We start from the raw sequence: 18,149 nt of genomic DNA, 5'->3' as shown, positions 1-18,149 counted from the left end.
CCATGAGCTCCATGGGGGCAGGGTCTACAGTTTCATCTTTCTATCCTAGGCACTCAGTTCAGTGCCTGATATATAGTAATAGAGGCACAAATGTTTCAAGAGTTGAGGAATTTTCAACTCTTACTGAAAGAATAGGAAGATATAAAGGCTTCTCAGAGAAGGTATTATTTAAGCTTTTTTTTTTTTTTTGAGGTGAAGTCTCACTCTGTCGCCCAAGATGGAGTGCAATGGCATGATCTCAGCTCACTGCAAACTCTGCCTCCCAGGTTCAAGCAATTCTTCTGCCTCAGTCTCCCAAGTAGCTGGGATTACAGGCATCCACCACCATGCTCAGGTATTTTTTGTATTTTTAGTAAAGACGAGGTTTCACCATGTTGGCCAGGCTAGTCTCAAACTACTGACCTCAGGTGATCCGCCCGCCTTGGTCTCCCAAAGTGCTGGGATTACAGGCATGAGCCACCATGCCCGGCCTATTTAAGCTGATTCTTTAAGGGTGAGTAGAAATTTTTTCCAGGTGAATAAAACCTTGAGATATTATTCCAAGCAGAGACCAGTAGGTGCAAAGACACAGGGATATGGAGATGTTGCAGTTTACCAAACACTGCTGGATTAAAAAAACAAAAAGGAAACCATCAAAATCAAAAATTAAAATTAAAAATCACCTAAAATAAAACCTATGAATGGGCTTGGCCAGAGGTCACATCGCAATTGAGTTAACTATGACCGTAGACACTCAGTAATGGATGGAAGTTTTAGGGAAAAAACATAACATTCTCAGGTTGTTGGCAGAGTATCTGGAACAATTTACAAATATGGGCATTGAATTCTGGGAATAATTACACTGTAGTGATATCATTTCCTTCTCTGCGTATGAAGCATGCATGTATTGCACACTTTTCAAGGTGCTGAAAATCAGACTCCTTGAGGAGCTCATGAGCAATCAACGGAGATAGATGGGTGAGCAACTGATTATCATGTGGCAAATGAGGTAATAGAGACATGACTAAGATGCTATCTAAACAAGAAGAGAGGAATTATTCATAATATATGGAGTGCTGGGGAAAGATTTCTCAAATGAAGCCGGCTGGGCGTGATGGCTCCCACTTGTAATACCGGCACTTTGGGAGGCGGACGTGGGACAGGAGGATGTAGGAGTTCAAGACCAGCCTGGTCAACAGAGCAAGACCCTGCCTGTCTCTGTATTTGAAAAAAAATAGATAAATTTTTTAAATGAAGTGATATTTGAGCACTCTGGAGCACCATACAAATATAGGACAGACTGAAGGAATGTGTCCAGCTTAATTTGAGTTAACATTTATTGAAATTTTATATTCCAAAAATAGTATATATTCACTGTTTTGAAACTAGAAAGAATTGATAGGCAAGGAGGGCTGTCTACAAAGCACTCCAGAGATCCACCATACTGAGACAATGCTTAATGCTTTGATGGATTTATTGTATACTTCCTATGCATATGCATGTATTATATACATACATGTGCATGGTTAAATAGAAATGGTTCTCTTTGGTGTTCTGTTTATCCATTTATTGTTATGAAGTAAATCCCCAAAGAGCACATTTGCTTTGCCCAAGGGAGTCTTTTGCTACATACTGCTGTACGTAATGAAAACTAAAAAAGGGGCTAACTATTCAGCCTAGTGACCTTGTGGTGATTCAAACAGAGGCTTCATCAAAGGCAGATTCGGAAATGAACTTGGTGTGTGTGGGTGGTTATGCTTGGCATTATTGTTTGTAATAGGATGACAGGGATGACTTCAGAGTCCACCAACAGGGAACTGGTTAAGGGAACGGTGGTACATCCAAACAATGAATACTGTGCAGTTGTAAAGAAGAATGAGAAAGACCTCTGTACTCATGTAGAAGAACTCACATATATTGTGTGTGTGTGTTTTAAAAGGAACAAGGAATGGTATCGTATGCATGGTATGCTACTTTTTGTGTTGAGAGAGAAGAGTAGAATAAGAATATACATGTGTATTTGCAAAGATAAATTCTGAAATGATATATAAGGAACCAATTAAAAGTGTTTGGCTGTGGAAGGAGAATAAGACTGTGAATGGGATTTGGCCACATAATTTTATAGGTAGTTATATTTAAAATTTTTCTGAACTATGTATTTGTACACATGACCCTTTTAAAAATAAGTGAATGAAGGAATGAAGTAGGATTATGAGAAAAAGATAAGAACAAATGATCTAAGGGGCTGCCCATCTTTTTAGTACCCAGTGAATATTAATACATAACAATAGCAGCAAAAATTGGAAGAGTAGCCCCAGAAGGGTAGGGAGTCAGCCTTTCCTTTGTCTTTTCCTCAATTTCATATATTAAACAAAATAATCTGAGAACAATAAAACAATTTGAAACAAAAATGTCTCCAGATCTCTTAAAAGGAAGCTGGGGCAGCTTTCTGTAGCGCACTTCCCAAAAATGGGCTGATTTACCTCAAGAGGCAGGGATTCTAGCCTACATGGGATACATACAGGAGAAAAAAAATCAGAAAAAGAAAAGAGATTTAAATATAAATAAATGAAAATAACAATTCTTCCTGATTATAAAGGAAATCATTCTTTTTGTAATAATTTCGATGACAAATATTAAGAAAAATCTTTAATTTGCCACTCAGAACATTCTGGTTTGTTGCTTTTTATATGTTTTTATGCATATAAACCTTTTAAAAAGTAGAATTGTAATATATAGTCTTTTGTCACTTACTATATTTTGGGCATATTTCTGTGGCAGTAAATATATCCTGGCATCATCATTTTTAATAGCTGGATGTATATTAAGTTAATCACTGCCACCCCAGAGGTGAATTTTCTTATACATACATTTTAATGGGCTCAAGCAAACATTTTTGGACTGAATTCATAGAAGTAGAATTTCTGGAGGAAAATAATTTTTAGGGTTTTTAATAGAAATTTTCAAATTATTCTCCAGGAAAAGTGACTCAGGTTATACTCCCACCAACAAGGAGAGAGCTCCAGGTTCCCTTTTCCATTTGTCATCTTTGCTGCCTTTATACAGAAAATCTCATTTTTTTCATGACCTTGCTGTGATTTCTTGTGCTTTTGAATCTTTTTTATGCCATTGGCCATTTTTATTCTTGTGAGAAGTGCCAGTTTCTCCATTGCCCATTTTCGGTTGAAAATCACTTGTTTCTTTTCTCAGTAATTTTAAAAATTTCTTTATAGACTAAGGATACAAACCTTTTATCTGTCATTGAGGTTAAAAAAACTTTCTCCCAGTAAGTAATTTGTCATTTCGTTTTTTCTTCCTTCTTTTCTTTCTTTTGCCTTTCCTTTCCCTTTCTTTCTTTCTCTTTTTTTTCCTTGTTTCTTTCTTTCTTCTTCTTCCTTCCTTGCTTTCCTTTTCTTTCTTGCTTTCTGTTCTTACTTTCTTTTCTTTTCCCTCCCTCCCTTTCTTTCTTTCCTCTTTCTTTTTCTCTTTTTCTTTCTTTCTCTCTCTTTTTCTTTCCCTCTCTTTCTTCCTTTCCTTTCTTTTTTTTTTTTTTTTTTGAGATGGAGTCTCTCTCTGTCGCCCAGGCTGGAGTGCAGTGGCGCAATCTCGGCTCACTGCAAGCTCCGCCTCCCGGGTTCACGCCATTCTCCTGCCTCAGCCTCTCTGAGTAGCTGGGAATACAGGCACCCGCCACCACCCGGCTAATTTTTTTGTATTTTTTTTTTTTAGTAGAGAAGGGGTTTCACTGTGTTAGCCAGGATGGCCTCGATCTCCTGACCTCGTGATCGCCGCCTCGGCCTCCCAAAGGGCTGGGATTACAAGCGTGAGCCACGGCGCCTGGCCTCCCTTTCCTTTCTTTCTCTTTCTTTGTTCCCTCCCTCCCTCCCTCCTTCCTTCCTTTTTTTTCTTTCTTTCCTTCACTAGCCAAGCTCCAAAGTCACATTTCACTTAATTTTTATTCTGCCGAATTTGAAAGACTTTTAACTTAGTGATTTTAGTGTAAACAGGAGCAGGAGAAAATGTAATTATCTAAGTCTCGTTCTGTCACCCAGGCTGGAGTGCAGTGCCATAATCATAGCTACTGCAGCCTTGAACTCCCGGCCTCAAGCAATTTTCCCACCTCAGCCCGCCAAGTAGCTAGGACTACAGCTGTGTGCCACCACACCCAGCTAATTTTTAAAAAATTTTGTGAAGATATGAATTCGCTATGCTGCCCAGGCTAGTCTTGAACTCTTGACTTCAAGTAATCCTCCCACCTTGGCTTGCCAAAGTGCTGGGATTACAGGCGTGAGCTACTGCTCCTGGCTGAGAGTTTAGTTTTGTTTGCTAGTGGTGTTCTTGGTATCTTTTCATATTTGAGGCTTTGGGCTAGTGCTGAAGTATTACACTCACCATCCGAGGTCTTACAGCACTTTTGGTTTAATATTGAACAGATGGAACTGTTTAGTTCTGCATCTTTGCAGGTATACAGAATGTGCCTACCAGGAATCTGCTTTATATCCATTGAAAGCAAGAAATAATACAGTAAAACTTTGCCTGGCTAGAGGCTTTGAAAGAATGGCATATTCTGGTTTAATTCTATTAACTTGGAAGTATGAAGGTGAAAAAAAAACTCAAAACTTAAATTTCCTGTTGAATGCAATTGAACATATAGCCAATAATTCCACTTTTCTTCTCTAGTAAGTTGGACATTCTGATTTACTTGGTGTTTTATTATAGAACTGCTAGTGTGCCTGAGTCTTACATTGTGAAGATACTTTTTTAAAACTTGAGATGTAAGAGGATGTAAATGGTTTTGTAGGAGATCACCTGGATGAGAATGGACACTTGTAAACATACTTTCTAGACTAAATCTCTGATGGCCACTTGTTTTCTTATTGAAATCATAAAAATAAAACCCATTGGATGGAGGGTGGGAGTAGAAAGGAGATTGATGTCTTTTAATTGCGTGTCATTGTTTCATAACAAGGCAGAACGTATGGTAACCCTGGCTTTGGACCTACAGAAGGAAACACATTTTACTACCTGCTGTATGCCAGAGGTTCTTGAACACCTGGAGGGATTACTGCAGCACAGATTGCTGAACCCTAATCCAGAGTTTCTGATTCACCAGGTCCAGGGCGGGGCCTGAGAATTTGCACTTATAAAAAGGCCTCGGGTGCTGCTGGTGCTGTTAGTCCATAGACTACATTTTGAGAACCACTCTTGTCTATTAACAGTAAATTGTAGAACTCTAGAAAAAAGCTTAGTTTGGTCTGGGATAAGAACCACACAGGTTGTGGAGAACATCATGAAGGATTCAACCCTTGATCCCAACCTAGTGTGGATTTCAGGTAACAAGCAATACACGGTGACATAACATAATTCTTGGTTTTCATGATTGCAAGTCATAGCCAGGTATCAAGTGAGAAATTCAGTTTCATTTGCAAGGCTTAGAGAGGCCAGGTGATTCTAGAAAAATGGGCCTTGTGTTTGTTTTAAACCAGTAAAGAGCTTTAAGTGCTTATTAAATTGAAAGCTTTGTGTTCTTACTGATTTTGTATTTTATTTTATTTTATTTCTTTTGAGATGGAGTCTTGCTCTGTCGCCCAGGCTGGAGTGCAGTGGCGTGAGCTTGGCTCACTGCAACCTCCGTCTCCTGGGTTCAAGTGATTCTCCTGCCTCAGCCTCCCAAATAGTTGGGATTACAGGCACCCACCACCACGCCTGGCTAGTTTTTTGTATTTTTAGTAGAGACAGGGTTTCTTCATGTTGGCCAGGCTGGTCTCGAACTCCTGACTTCAGGTGATCCACCCACCTCGGCCTCCCAAAGTGATGGCATTACAGGCATAAGCCACCGCACCCGGCCCATAAGCTTTGTGTTTTTAAAGATATTAGACGTATTTCTTGTTTTTTAAAAAAATCTTAACAATAATGGAGGGGAATAAGACAAACATTTTTCCAAAAAAGAGAAATCATTGTGATTATTTTGTCTTATTGGAATGTTGGATACTATAGTTGGCTTCATTAATCATCAAGCATGCTATGGATTTTCCATTTTTATAGGATCTATATCTCAGTTAAGGTAATACTGGTAATTCTTGTGCTCCATTTGAAGATGAAAAATATAGGCCAAATTCCTAGACTTTGCATAGAAGCTGGATAATGAAGACAGCTCTGGAGGAACACATAGATACACACACAGAGACACACATATATATAAAGTATACACACATATGTTTTTTAAAGTGTATTTTTTACAGTTTCAAAGCTTTTAAAGCAAAAGCCAGCCCCTCCCCTCTCCCAGAGTGGGCGGCCCCTCCCCTTTCTCTGAGTGGGCGGGGACAGCGGTTGCATGGGCCGCTTTCTTTATGATGTCACAGGTCCCTCTGGACATGCTGCTGCCTGGCCACACCTCCTTTCCCTTTCATCTTTCGCACTGACCAATGGGCTTGGAGTATTAAGGCCACGCCCCTATTCTGCGTTCTAGTGGGGCCCTGGTTACGCCTCCTGTGGCTCAGTCGCACAGCTGCCTGGTAGGTGACTGGAGGCATTCAGCAGTGCTCACTGGGATTTTGCTGATGTGGCCCAAACCCTGCCTCCTTCCGCACCCCACGATGTCAGAAAAAACACAACAGGGGAAATTGGCTGCAGCCAAGAAAAAGGTAAAAACGCACCAGGTTATGGCCCCCAACCCAGCCACAGATCCCCTCTGATGACAAGACCAGTGCCAGAGTCCATACCACTCCTGAGGCATACCAGACTGGGCCCCCCAAACCCAGCGCCTCTGGGCTCCCCCGACCAAAGTCTTGTCAGTCAGCCCCACCCCTTCAGCAAGGAGCCCAGTCCCTGCCCTTGCCAGTCACCCCAGGGTGACTTTGGGCAGGTGACTCCTGGGGCTCCCTGCTCCATACTCGGACCTCACCTCCTGCCACCCCAAGCCCAACCTCCCTGGGCTCTTTGGGCTTGTGTCTCCCAGGACCTGGGTCCCCCAGCCCCAGGCCCCGCCCTCACCAGTCATCCCTGGGTGACTTTGGGCTGGTGACTCCTGGGGCTCCCTACTGCAGACTCTGCCCTCCCCTCTTGCTGCCCCAAGCTCGACCTCCCTGGGCTTCTTTGGCTGGCGTCTCCGAGGACCTGGGTCAAAACCGTGTGTTTCCCTCCCCCATCGTGGAGCGGCTACTTGGGCATCGCGCTGATGTGGTCCCCTCCCCTGGGAGGAGTGGAATGTAGTGATGTCTCAGTCCCCCTAGGAACTGTCATTACTGCTGCAAGACCGGCCTTTGATCTTACAACCCAGTCCCCTAAGTTTTCTCACCCCATTTCTGGTTCCTCTGGTTGCAGCACAAATTTCCAGCTGGAAGGGGAGTGGAGACTATGGGACCTAGGAGCAGGAGGTTTCAGGCTGCCTTACTCCCTTAACAATGTCTAATTGACAGTGGGAAAAGCCTACACTTCGCCCGTGAGCTCAAAACTTTGACAGTATCTCTGGGTGGCAATGGGAGAATGGGTTTGGTTTGGTTTTCTCCCAGGCTTCTACTTTCCAGAGAGACTTTAACATTTTTTTCTGAGTTCTCCACGCTTCTGGGACCAGACTGCCCTTCAGTCCGTGGTCTCTGAAGTGAGATTTGCCCATCTTCTGTGGAATAGATCTTGGGAAACTGAACTTGACAGCTTGAATCTTCCTCATATCATCTCAACCTGGGGTACTTTGAGTGCCACAGGATAAATGTGGGACATCTTTCTGAAGCATCATTTTCCCTTGATTCTCTTGAGAAAAAACACTAATGTACTTAGAGATGACAGACACATAGGTTTCCAAGCATATACCAGACTTCTCTCTGAAATGAGGCTTGGGTTGTCATCTTCCTGATAAATTCCCAGATTTAACAGAAAAGCTGCCTTCTGCCATGAGGACACATTGATATGAAAGTATGAGAGGTACTGGTGCACTTCTTCACACCAATAGACGTGTGAGGATGTATGACTCTAAACCACATGGCCTACAGTTCCTGCCTGCTTCATGCTTACTTTTCTACCTCTGCCCCTGGTTTTGGTCCCTGGCAGCTGCTGATTCAAGGCAAAACCCCAGAGCTTGGAGTCAGAGGACTGAGTTTAAGTTCCAGTATTGTTTTTTCTTTCTTTATCAATCCCTGTCATTCACTAAATGATTGTGACGACACCTTGTACAGTGGTTGGTGGCATTAAATCAGATGGTGTATAAGAGTATTTTGTCAAAACTGTAAAGGAGGATGTGGCTATAGGGGCTGATAGTTCTCACAAGTGTTACTGCTCTTTTTTCCCACAGCTAAAAAAATTATGGCAGAGGAAGAGCCCTGGCATTCCAGGAGGAAAGCAAATCAATAGCAGTAGCCCTGAAGCATCCACTTCTCGTGGTTACCACTCACCTGGGGATGTGAGTCTTGGCTGGCCAGGCTCCTGGGGACAGGGGGCCCAAGGGGCAGTAGAGGGTAATTGTTAAGATTGTGGACGGACTGTTGGGTACTGGTTAAGAATCCTGGGTTTGAATCCTGCCTCTCCGTCTGCTAAGGATTGATTAGGATATGATTTAGGGCAAGTTGCTTGAGGTCTTTGGGCCTCTCTTTTCACATCTGTATAATAGAGATGGTATTTTTTGACTTCCATTTGTGAAGTTTAAATGAGATTCGTTATTGTTGCTTTTATGTGCATCCTTAGTACATGGCCTGCTGCAAACACCCAGGACATCCAGGAAATGGTCATTGCTGTTTGATTTTCCTCATCCCCAGTCTCAAGGGGAAGCCAGGCCAATGAGAAGAGCCACTTGCCATCAGGCCGTCCCTTTAGGAGTCACTGAAAGGGCCCCACGGTGGGAGGGTGGGGAGATAAGAACCATGAGAGAAGTTGGCACAAAGGAGTTATGGGACAAAGGGCCCAAGATAGGCAGAAAAGAAGCTTTTGCCAGTCAATGGGGAAGAAAGGAAGTCAGAGGGCTTAGACAGTGAGGGGGGACAGAACATCTCCATGTGCACTCTCATCTCTGGCAGTACAACAGGTGTGTACAGGGAGGGCCCTGCATCATCTACCCTGAAGGATCTAGAGGTAAGAGGCCCTGGGCCAAGGTGCAGTGACCCTGCAGGCCAGCCCTCCACCTCCTCCCACAGCAGGGGCTTGTTGCCCCTCTGCCAGCTGAGAGCCCACACCCCCCCAGCCCTAATGATTGTTCTCTCTACCCCTCCCCACAATCTTCCTCCAACTCCTCCTCTCTGCATGCACCTCAGAGCCAGTACCAACTAGAGGCAGCCCTGGATTCAAGCTCCACAATAATCGGCCAACTCAGCGAAAACATCAATTCACTGGGAAGAGTCCAGTGGGGTCCCCTGATTCCAGCCTGTCAATCCTGGACTCCAGTTTCCCTTTGGGGCCCTGAAGAAAGGGGCTAGGGGCCCCTGATGCCAAGGGCAAATGGGGAGCTGGGGTACCCTGGTCTCACCTGGAGGGACCCCAGAGCACAGAACATGCAGCATGGCTCTTCTGCACTGCCCTCTTTGCTGACTCTCTCTTCTCCAGACACCCCTGCTCTAGTCCTTGCCACACATGCCCTGGAATTGTCACTTCTTAGGGAAGCACTAGCCTGAATGGTTGTCAGGGGCCGGAATTTCTGCCCAGCCTCAGTCCCTAATTTGCTTTTGAGTCTGGACAAGCCATCTCTCCTCCTTAGGCTTATGTTTCTGGAGGAGGTAGAGAGTATCAAAGGTCTCGGTTAGCTCTGAAAGTCTGAGATTTAAAGGCCCCTAGAATGGAAACCTCAGGGCCAAGGGCTCCTGTCTGTCCTTTGCTGTCTTGTATCTCTGCTATGAAGAATGGTACCTGGCCTGTACGTGCTCGTAAATGTTTGTTGAATGAATGCACCTTTTTAATCACAAGCTGGCAGAAGGGGGGTGGGCCTTTCTCAAAGTCTGTCTCTAGAGGTTCACCAGCCCCTCTCTCCAGGGCCCTTTCCCCCCGTGCTTTGGGCAGGCTCCTCGCACGTCGAAGAAGGGGAAGCATCCATTACAGAAGCTCTCCAGGAGCTTGTTCAAGTTAAAACACCAGACGGGTAAGATGGGGCTGGCATGACCTGGGAGCAGGACTGGCATCAGAGGTCTGTGGGGGTGACTTAGAATGCCTCAGGGACGTGGGTGGATGGAAGGGCTTTGAGGCAGAGGGAAAGAGGTCTGTGCCAGGAGACGGCAAGTCTTGTCATCTCCATGAGCCTCAGTGTCCCCATCAGTAAAGAGGGAGGAGTGCCCGTTGTCAGCCACCCACAGTGCTCTCTATCTGAAAGTGACTTGGAAGATTGGCTACCATCCGGGTGTGAGGAATCATTAGCAGTGAGGCCAAGTTTCGGAAGCCTGAGAGGAGGAGCTGTGTATCAAAGGGAGGATTTTTTTTGGGGGGGGGAATCCAGAGGCCCTTATTTTCTGCTTCCTTTCTCGGCTGAACCCCAGCAGGGCCCTCTGAGGTGGAGCAGCTACAGGAGGAGGCCAGCCTCCTAAGGAAGGAGCTGGAGAGCATGGGAAGACAGCTACAGGCCGAGGTGGAAAACAAGATATTGACTCTCCTGAACACCAGACTGGAGAAGTGTCTCCGTAATCAGGAGAATAGGATACGTCAAACAGAGGAGGAGATATGTGAATTGGACAACAACTTATGTGAATGGGAGGAGAGGATATGGGAAAAGGAGGAGAGGATATGTGACTGGGAAGCGAGGCTACGTGAAAAGGAAGAGAGGCTACGTCAGTGGGAAGAGAGGCTGCGTCAGCAGGAGGAGCCGCCAGGGCAGGAGAGGCCGCGGGAGTTGGAGAGGATGCTGGAGCCGGAGTGGGAAGCCCTCGATGAGGAGTGCAACGAGCCATCCAGCGCCTCGGAGGACCTGGTGCGTTGCCCCACCTGGGGAGGCTGCCCTCTTCCCTAGCCCCCCTCAAGGCCTTTGTTTCCCCACCTGTAAAATGGGGCATTGTAGCCTTCACATGATATGGTACTTCTAAAGGCCAGAGCCCTGCTCTGATGGCTGTGGGAGAGAGGGGATGATTTTTCTAACCTGGCTCCACCCTTCCCGGTGCCATGGGAGGCAGGCACCAAGTTCTGGGGTCTCCAGTTTTAGTGGGTGGCCACTGATTGGTTCTCTCTGTCCAGAACAAGACCCTACAGCTGGTGGAGCAGAAAGTAAAGGAGAAGAAGCTGGGTGAGCTGAAAGAGATGTTAACCTCTGACCCATCCAAGAAGGGCTGGGAGGCGGGCACCAGCCTCTGGGGAGGGGAGGTGCCAGGCCAGAGGCAGCTGCAGCCTGGGGGCAGGTGACCCCAGCACACTCCATGGTGGTCCTATGACTGTTTCTTGCTTCCTGCCCTCTGACTTTTAGAGGCGGGTAGCCCTGGGCTCCTCCCAGGTCTGGACATCATCATCCCAGCTAGAGGCATGGAGCCCCCAATCACAAAGGAAGAGACAGTGGTATAAGAGGCTCCTTATGTTGGGTGTGGTGGCTCACACCTGTAATCCCAGCACTTTGGGAGGCTGAGGCAGGACAATCACTTGAGGTCAGGAGTTTGAGACCAGCATGGCCAACATGGCGAAAGCTCATCTCTACTAAAATTAACAAATAATAATAATTAGCTGGGCCCGGTGGTGCATTCCTGTAATCCCAGCTACTCTGGAGGCTGAGACACGAGAATCACTTGAGCCCGGGAGGTGAAGGTTGCAGTGAGCTGAGATCACACCACTGCACTCCAGCCTGGGACACAGAGTGACACTGTCTCAAAACAAAACAAAACACAAAAACAAAAAAGACTCCTTAGATTCAAACTGGATTCTGACCTCAGTTCCACTGGTCATAATTCAACTACTTTGCATCTAAGTCTCTGTTTCTTTAACTTCAAAAGGAAGGTAGCCTTTTCCTTGCAGAGGTGCTGATGATTAAATGAGATAATATGTGGAAACATTAGGCATGTAGCACATTCAGCAGATGGTGGTTGGCTCCCCCTGCTTTTCCACCAGTGCTGGGAAAAAGGACGTGAGATTTGAGGCTGGGGAAGGAGGCATGGGGTTCTAGGCAAGGGAGGCAGTCTCTTAGGCCTGGAGCAAGGGGCCAGGGGCCTGGGCAGGCCACAGAGCCCCACAGGCCTCGCTCCCTATTAATGGGCCAGGAATCTGGAAGCCAGCCACCACATGCCCTCATGCCCAGGGTCTTCCTGCAGGTGGAGCTGAAGAGCCAAGAGGCTCAGAGTCTGCAGCAGCAGCCAGACCACTACCTGTGTACCGCTCTGGGAGCCCCAATCCCACATGAGCTGGGGTGTTGCTGACAAGCAGGGTGGTGAGTAGAGCCCTCAGGTGGGGTGGGCAGTCAGGAGCAGGGGAGGCTTGCACTGTGCTCAGATTCCCACCCCCCTCCCTCTCCCTGAAGATCTTTGTGAGGTGAGCCTCACTGATAGCGTGGAGCCTGCACCAGGAGAGGAGAGGGAGGGTTCTCCCCATGACAACCCCACTGCACAGCAGATCCAGCAGCTGCTTTCTGTAATGCAGGACTCCCCAGGCTTGGGTGGAGAAGCTGTTGGTACAGGAGAGGCGGCAGGAGGAGCAGGAGAGGCTGCATGCCATTGTTTTCGGGCTGCCAAGAACGGGAAGAGACGTCTTCTTCAAGAGCTGGTCAAGAAATTTAAAAAAAACAAAAAACAAAAAAAAAACGGTTAAGGGGTTAATCTCCTATACAATTCATTTACTTCATTTGAAAGTTAGAGCCACTTATGTTTATTTGTGTTTCTAATTGATAGTTTAAATTTATTTGTGTTTCTAATTTATAGTTTAAATTTATTTGTGTTTCTAATTTATAGTTTAAATTTATTTGTGTTTCTAATTTATAATTTAAATTTATTTGTAAAAATTAAAGGAGAGTGGGTCTTTCCCTCCTGTTCACTCTGGCATCCTTTAGCATTTTTTTAATTTGATAATTATAGGATGTTAGCATGCATATCGAGTTTGCCCTTATGTGGTGGGAGTTCAAACACACAAAGACCCACTATATGCACACAACTGTTCTTGCTGGTTTGGGATAGGCTGCCATGCTTTTTTAATGTTAGTGCAGCATGTATATTCATTACGGAATTCAGATAAAATTTGCTTATGTTCTGCTGTTATGTTTGATCGAATCCTAATCACAGTGAGCTCTTCATTAGCTCAATATGTGGTTTGCCCTCAAGTGCACAGTTTATTACTTTGTAATATGCCACTGTGAGTACTGACATTTACAGCTGTTTAAAGGCAGAGCACTGGAAACAGCCTTTCCCCCTTTTTCTGTGTATTGGGGATGGGAGTAATAACATTTTGGGGAGCTTTTTAAATCTCCCAGAAGAGGAAAGTGGCCTGCTCTGGCAGGTGTGTGCAGGATAGAATGTTTCATTTGTTCCGGTGCCAAGAATGAGCACTGTACTATGGTAGTTCCCTTAGGATTTGTATGTGCTCTGGGCTCATGAAGATATTGCATCATGAGCTGTGGCAGTTGTACTCTTTTTTGACGACCTAAAAAGGGATTATTTCTGAGGAGTGAAAGGCTCCCATCATGACTGTGGATGTGGAAAACCTTTTCTAGCTGAGAGCATTTATATCTACATACATTTTAAAGTCAGAGTTCATGTTCCCTGTTTTAATCACATGACTACATGTCCCAGTACATAAAAGGGCACTGGCTGGCATTCTTCTTAATGTATTTAGTAAAGATCAGAAGAAATCCTTTAAGAGTTTAAATGTCCCTGGAACAGGCATACAGGCTCTAGTCAAGAATGAATTCGAGTGAAGGAAAGGTGTGTGACACCTGGCATTCCTCTATGTTCATGGAGCTTATTTGAGGCTGGAAGATGGATTTTACCATCTAGACCTCTCTGGCTAATACCTAGTCTTCAACCATCTGACATAGGAATTTACTTCTTTTCCTTGAATGGAAAACACTTTAAAAATAATAAGAAACATTATTATAAACTAATATATGTGAGAGTACTTAGTTGAAACAAAAAGGAGTTTTAGTAGACAGTAGTATACTACATTTGAAAATCAAGGAGACGTTTATGCAACTTAAAATGGTTACAAACTGCAGCGCAATCTACTGTTTGTGAATGTCAAAGTGTTATGAGGAAAAGTGTCTATACAATCACAGAGTTATAATTCCGCACAAAGTTCTTTACGAAGATTGAAATATGTTTTTATACCTCTCGGTTTCAGTTAGAGGCGTATTTTGTGTAACATTTATGTTAATGTGCATGATCAATGAATTATTTCAGTCATATGTTGCCTAAATCATTAACTGGATGATGCTTGGGAAAGAATCAACAGCTAAAGCTTCATGAAGTTCTAATGTCTGTATTCCAAAATACATCATATCATTAGGATGTAGGGAGAGATGTATCTGCGCTCCCTGGGGTGGGCATTTCTAGTTACTAGACCATCTCCATTTTTAGCATTTGGCATCCTCATGATACTTTTATAAATATGACATTAATAGGAGATCAGTAATATGATTTTACAGATTGAATAAGAAAATTGCCTGCATTCACTGAAAGAGTGCAAATATTGAGCCCTTGTGACTTCAACTGACTCTTCCAAATTGTATGAATTTATCAATGTATTAGATAAACTCAGTTTCAGAATGATAAAGAAAAACCGTTAGACCAAATAATGTGGCTAATTAATAGTGGTAGGATTTCCAGCCCAAGGGTTTAAAATGGACTTAAGGTCCTGTTCTTGCCTTTTATTTTCTGAACTTGCCACTTTTGCATTATTTGAGTTCAGTTTAAAGACAGTTAATTTAAGTCCATTTTAAACCCTCAGGCTAGAAATCCTATCACTGTTAATTAGCCACATTATTTGGTCTAACAGTTTTTCTTTATCATTCTGAAACTGGGTTTACCTAATACATTGATAAATTATTTCAAAGGTATTTTTATTGTTCAAATCACTTCGCTTTTACCCTGACACATATAAGTGACCAGGAATGACCTTCAGATAGCGTTTAGCATCTGTAACCAATCTGACAATAATGTATTCATTGGGTACCTATGGATTAAATCACATACGGGCATATTTAAGCTCAATGTCAGTCTGAAAAATAAATGTACTATATTAATTCAAATACCACTCTTTGTGTAGGTATTTTGTCATATGTTTAAGAAAAAGCTAAAAAGAATGGAAACCGTGTGACAATAACTTAAGTCTTTCTTCAAAGTGCATGCAGTCTTTTGCAATACCTCATTCAGCCAAGTATTTGTTTTCTTCCTCATTCAGTATAAGGCAGCTTTCAATTTGCTTAGAAGGCAACATTAGAAGGTTAGAGTTCATCAGAAACAGATTTTTAAAATGTGAGTTCAACTGAATAAATGTGAATTTCTGCAGGAAGTAAAGAATCAAAATACCTATCTAAAGACTGCAATATATGATGATTATTTTCAAAGTATTTGGTTAAACCTATAGGTTTTCTTGAAATGAAAAAAATCGGTTCTAAAACCAAAGCTAATTTTTTGAAAATGTGGAAATGTAAATCAGCCCTATCCATAATATAATTTCTCTAAAACTTTATCTTAGTCATCTTAAAATAACTATTCAAAAATGTAACTGCTATCTTAATGTTTTGAAATAAGTCAAAACATTTTAAATATGAATACTGTAGTTTAAAAGAAAGAAACCAAGGGAAGGAAAAGTAGAGAAAGAAATGCCAATTCCAGTCCAAAGCTTTTTTTGCCAAGTTTTCTTAGAATGACTTTTACCTATTTATGAATTCTTACAAACAGAATGTATAATGGAAATACTGACTTTTGCCTAAAGTGGCATTGTTGACTGCTGTGATGTTACTGTAATGTAATGTAATAAATTATTAAATTGTTGCAAAGTGCTGTTTTTGCCTTAAAATTTTGTGTGTCTTGAAAACTATAGTATTAAATACTATAGCCTGCAAATAATGGGCACGCTTGGCATGAGATAATCTGTTTTTATTTTTACAAAATTGCAACTATATAAGTCTGTTTATTAAAAGAACAAACAAAGTTATGGGATGAAAGAGTTATGGGATAAAAAATGTGGAAAAGTGTGTCAAAAAAAGTAGAAAAAACTTGTATGAAAAGTTATTTAAAAAGTCGTGTAAAAGAAGTTATGGGATTAAAAATAAAGTCACGGGATATAAATAAAAATAAATAAAAGCAGGCCCCTGTCAACATAAGCCTGGAGAAGTGGGTCTGGAGTCTCCGCCCCCACCATGTCCCTACCACCCCTTCCCAGTCACCCCTTTACCATTAGGGTAGCAAGACAAGACCCCTGTCTAATGGGGGGAGGCAGACCCTTTCCCACCTTGACCAGGGCTGAGTCCTTAACTTTCTGCATGATGATGTTTGTTATTTAAGAGCCAGAGGTTGGTGGAGTTGGTTTGTTTGGAGGAGGTCTGATGGCCTCCTTACTCTCACCAAAGCAACTTTTCCCTCAGGGGTCTCCCATCTTCTTATTCAGAGAGGCAGCTGAGGCAGGACAGTGGGGCTAACAGTAGACCAGGCAAGGGCACGGGCTGCTGGGGTGACCCCCCCTTCCCCAGTGTATATATTGTATCTGTGTAACATTTTGTATATTCTGGGGGGTGGGGCCACCCCTGTATTGTACCTAGTGGAGGTTAGAGCTGGCATATGGTGAGGAGGTTCTAATAATTATTTGCATCTGGGAAACGTATTTATTGCTAGCATAGGACAGAGGAAGGAGGCAGGGATGGGGTCGTGGCTCCCTTGGTGATGCGACTCCTGTTTATTTTGCTTTTCATTTTGGAATAAATGGATTTAGCCATACTGCTCAGCCTGGTGTGTTCCTGTTTCCTTCGCTGGGTCCTGGAGTTTGTCCCACTGAATGAGGAGCCCCAGAGTGTCTCAGCATGTCCAGCTGGGCTGTTGGGGATCTTCCAGGCCTGTTACTTGTATGCTGCCTGGTGACACCTGGTGGATTTCACGGGGACTGCCATGGCACCTATGGGGCACAGTCCGGCCCTGACAGCCAACAGGCTCAGAAGCCTGATCCAGCAGTGGCCGGGAAGACAGATACCAGCACCCAAGGGCACTGACTTCCATCCACCCCAGGCGTCTTCCCTTCCGTCCCCTCGCCTCCCTCTGCTGTCTGCACAGGGTGGCCTTTTCAACTTTTTTGTTTTTTTGGGAGACTCAGCCTCCCAAAGTGCTGGGATTACAAGTGTGAGCCACTGCACCCGGCCTCACCAGCAGTTTTAACAACTGCACCCCTACTGTATGCTGGGGGCTGTACATGCTCCACCTATTACCAGTGATGGGGTTCTCACTGCCAACTGGCCAACTGGTAAGCTGGCTATGAAATCCAATTTTTTGAGTCAGCTTTCTCAGATCACTTCCAGCACCAAATATCATAGGTCCTGTTCCCCCAGAAGCTGACTCTGAAATGGATATTTGCACAGAGAGCTTATTGAGGCTTGCTTGGGAGATCAACTCCCATAAGCAAGTGAAGGAAGGAGGATTGGGAAGAGGGAGGAGTTGAATCACAATATGGTTGTAACAAAGGCCTCAGTCAATCTTGGGGGAATTCTCCAAAGCTAAAATGGCCCTTCAGGGTTGTCCCAAATTGTAGCAAGAGGACCAGGACTTCATATTCTTGTATCAATTCGTCATTGGAAGGGAGGTAGCTCTCTTCAGCTGAAGGTGATCACGGGGAGTGGAGGAAGCGGGTGAGGACACACTCAGCTATGGGTCATTAACAGTCTCAGGACTAAGTTTTTCAGTCTTGAAGGAGACTAGCTGCGTGGTAGACCACAGTGTTCACTAAATAAAATGAAAGAAATATGGGAAAGTGGTAGAATATTTCCTTCCAGTGAAGTTAGAAGTATCTGAGGGGCGGAGAGTGGAAGAACTACAAAGGGAAGCTGAGTCCTATTTCTTAAATGGGCATTTCAGACTTGTTAAACTGTTCTTCATGTTGGAAAACTTGAAGAAACCAATGTAATCTTGGAAGCTACAATTTGGGACATGTTTTAGAGACTTTGAGTGTTTACTTTTATTTAATTAAATTAATTTATTTTAAGAGACAGTCTTGCCCTGTTCTCCAGGCTGGAGTGCAGTGGTGCGATTGTGGCAGGCCAGGTCTCACTAACGCAGGCGTCTGTAACAACTGTTTCAGCACTGACTGAGTGGTGA

The 18,149-nt window shown here is 43.9% G+C and overlaps 1 protein-coding gene and 1 long non-coding RNA gene across 2 annotated transcripts; both read left to right on the top strand.

The window, feature by feature from the left end:
• Positions 1 to 6,250: 6,250 nt before the first annotated feature.
• Positions 6,251 to 10,894, top strand: LOC115838255 (golgin subfamily A member 6-like protein 9). Its single transcript, XM_030827100.1, has 6 exons — positions 6,251 to 6,623; positions 8,267 to 8,384; positions 8,993 to 9,039; positions 9,219 to 9,302; positions 9,958 to 10,036; positions 10,428 to 10,894. The coding sequence occupies exons 1-6, from the start codon at positions 6,540 to 6,542 to the stop codon at positions 10,892 to 10,894; spliced, it is 879 nt and encodes a 292-aa protein (XP_030682960.1). The 5' UTR covers positions 6,251 to 6,539.
• A 1,228-nt stretch (positions 10,895 to 12,122) lies between these two features.
• On the top strand, positions 12,123 to 15,851 carry LOC105738571. The gene is made up of 2 exons (XR_001114399.2): positions 12,123 to 14,215; positions 14,679 to 15,851. It is a non-coding gene; the product is annotated as an uncharacterized LOC105738571 (long non-coding RNA).
• The last annotated feature ends 2,298 nt before the right edge of the window (positions 15,852 to 18,149 follow it).

The sequence above is a fragment of the Nomascus leucogenys genome, chromosome 14, assembly GCF_006542625.1.
Source record: "Nomascus leucogenys isolate Asia chromosome 14, Asia_NLE_v1, whole genome shotgun sequence".
Lineage (NCBI taxonomy): Eukaryota > Metazoa > Chordata > Mammalia > Primates > Hylobatidae > Nomascus > Nomascus leucogenys.
The sequence above is the reverse complement of the archived record's forward strand: the minus strand, read 5'-3'. Positions and strand labels throughout refer to the sequence as shown.

Coding starts and splice junctions, on each gene's coding strand:
- LOC115838255 (XM_030827100.1), top strand. CDS start 6,540: ATGTGGCCCAAACCCTGCCTCCTTCCGCACCCCACGATGTCAGAAAAA. Junction 8,385..8,992: donor ACCTGGGGATGTGAGTCTTG/GCTGGCCAGGCT, acceptor GCAGTACAACAG/GTGTGTACAGGGAGGGCCCT. Junction 10,037..10,427: donor CAAGTTAAAACACCAGACGG/GTAAGATGGGGC, acceptor GCTGAACCCCAG/CAGGGCCCTCTGAGGTGGAG.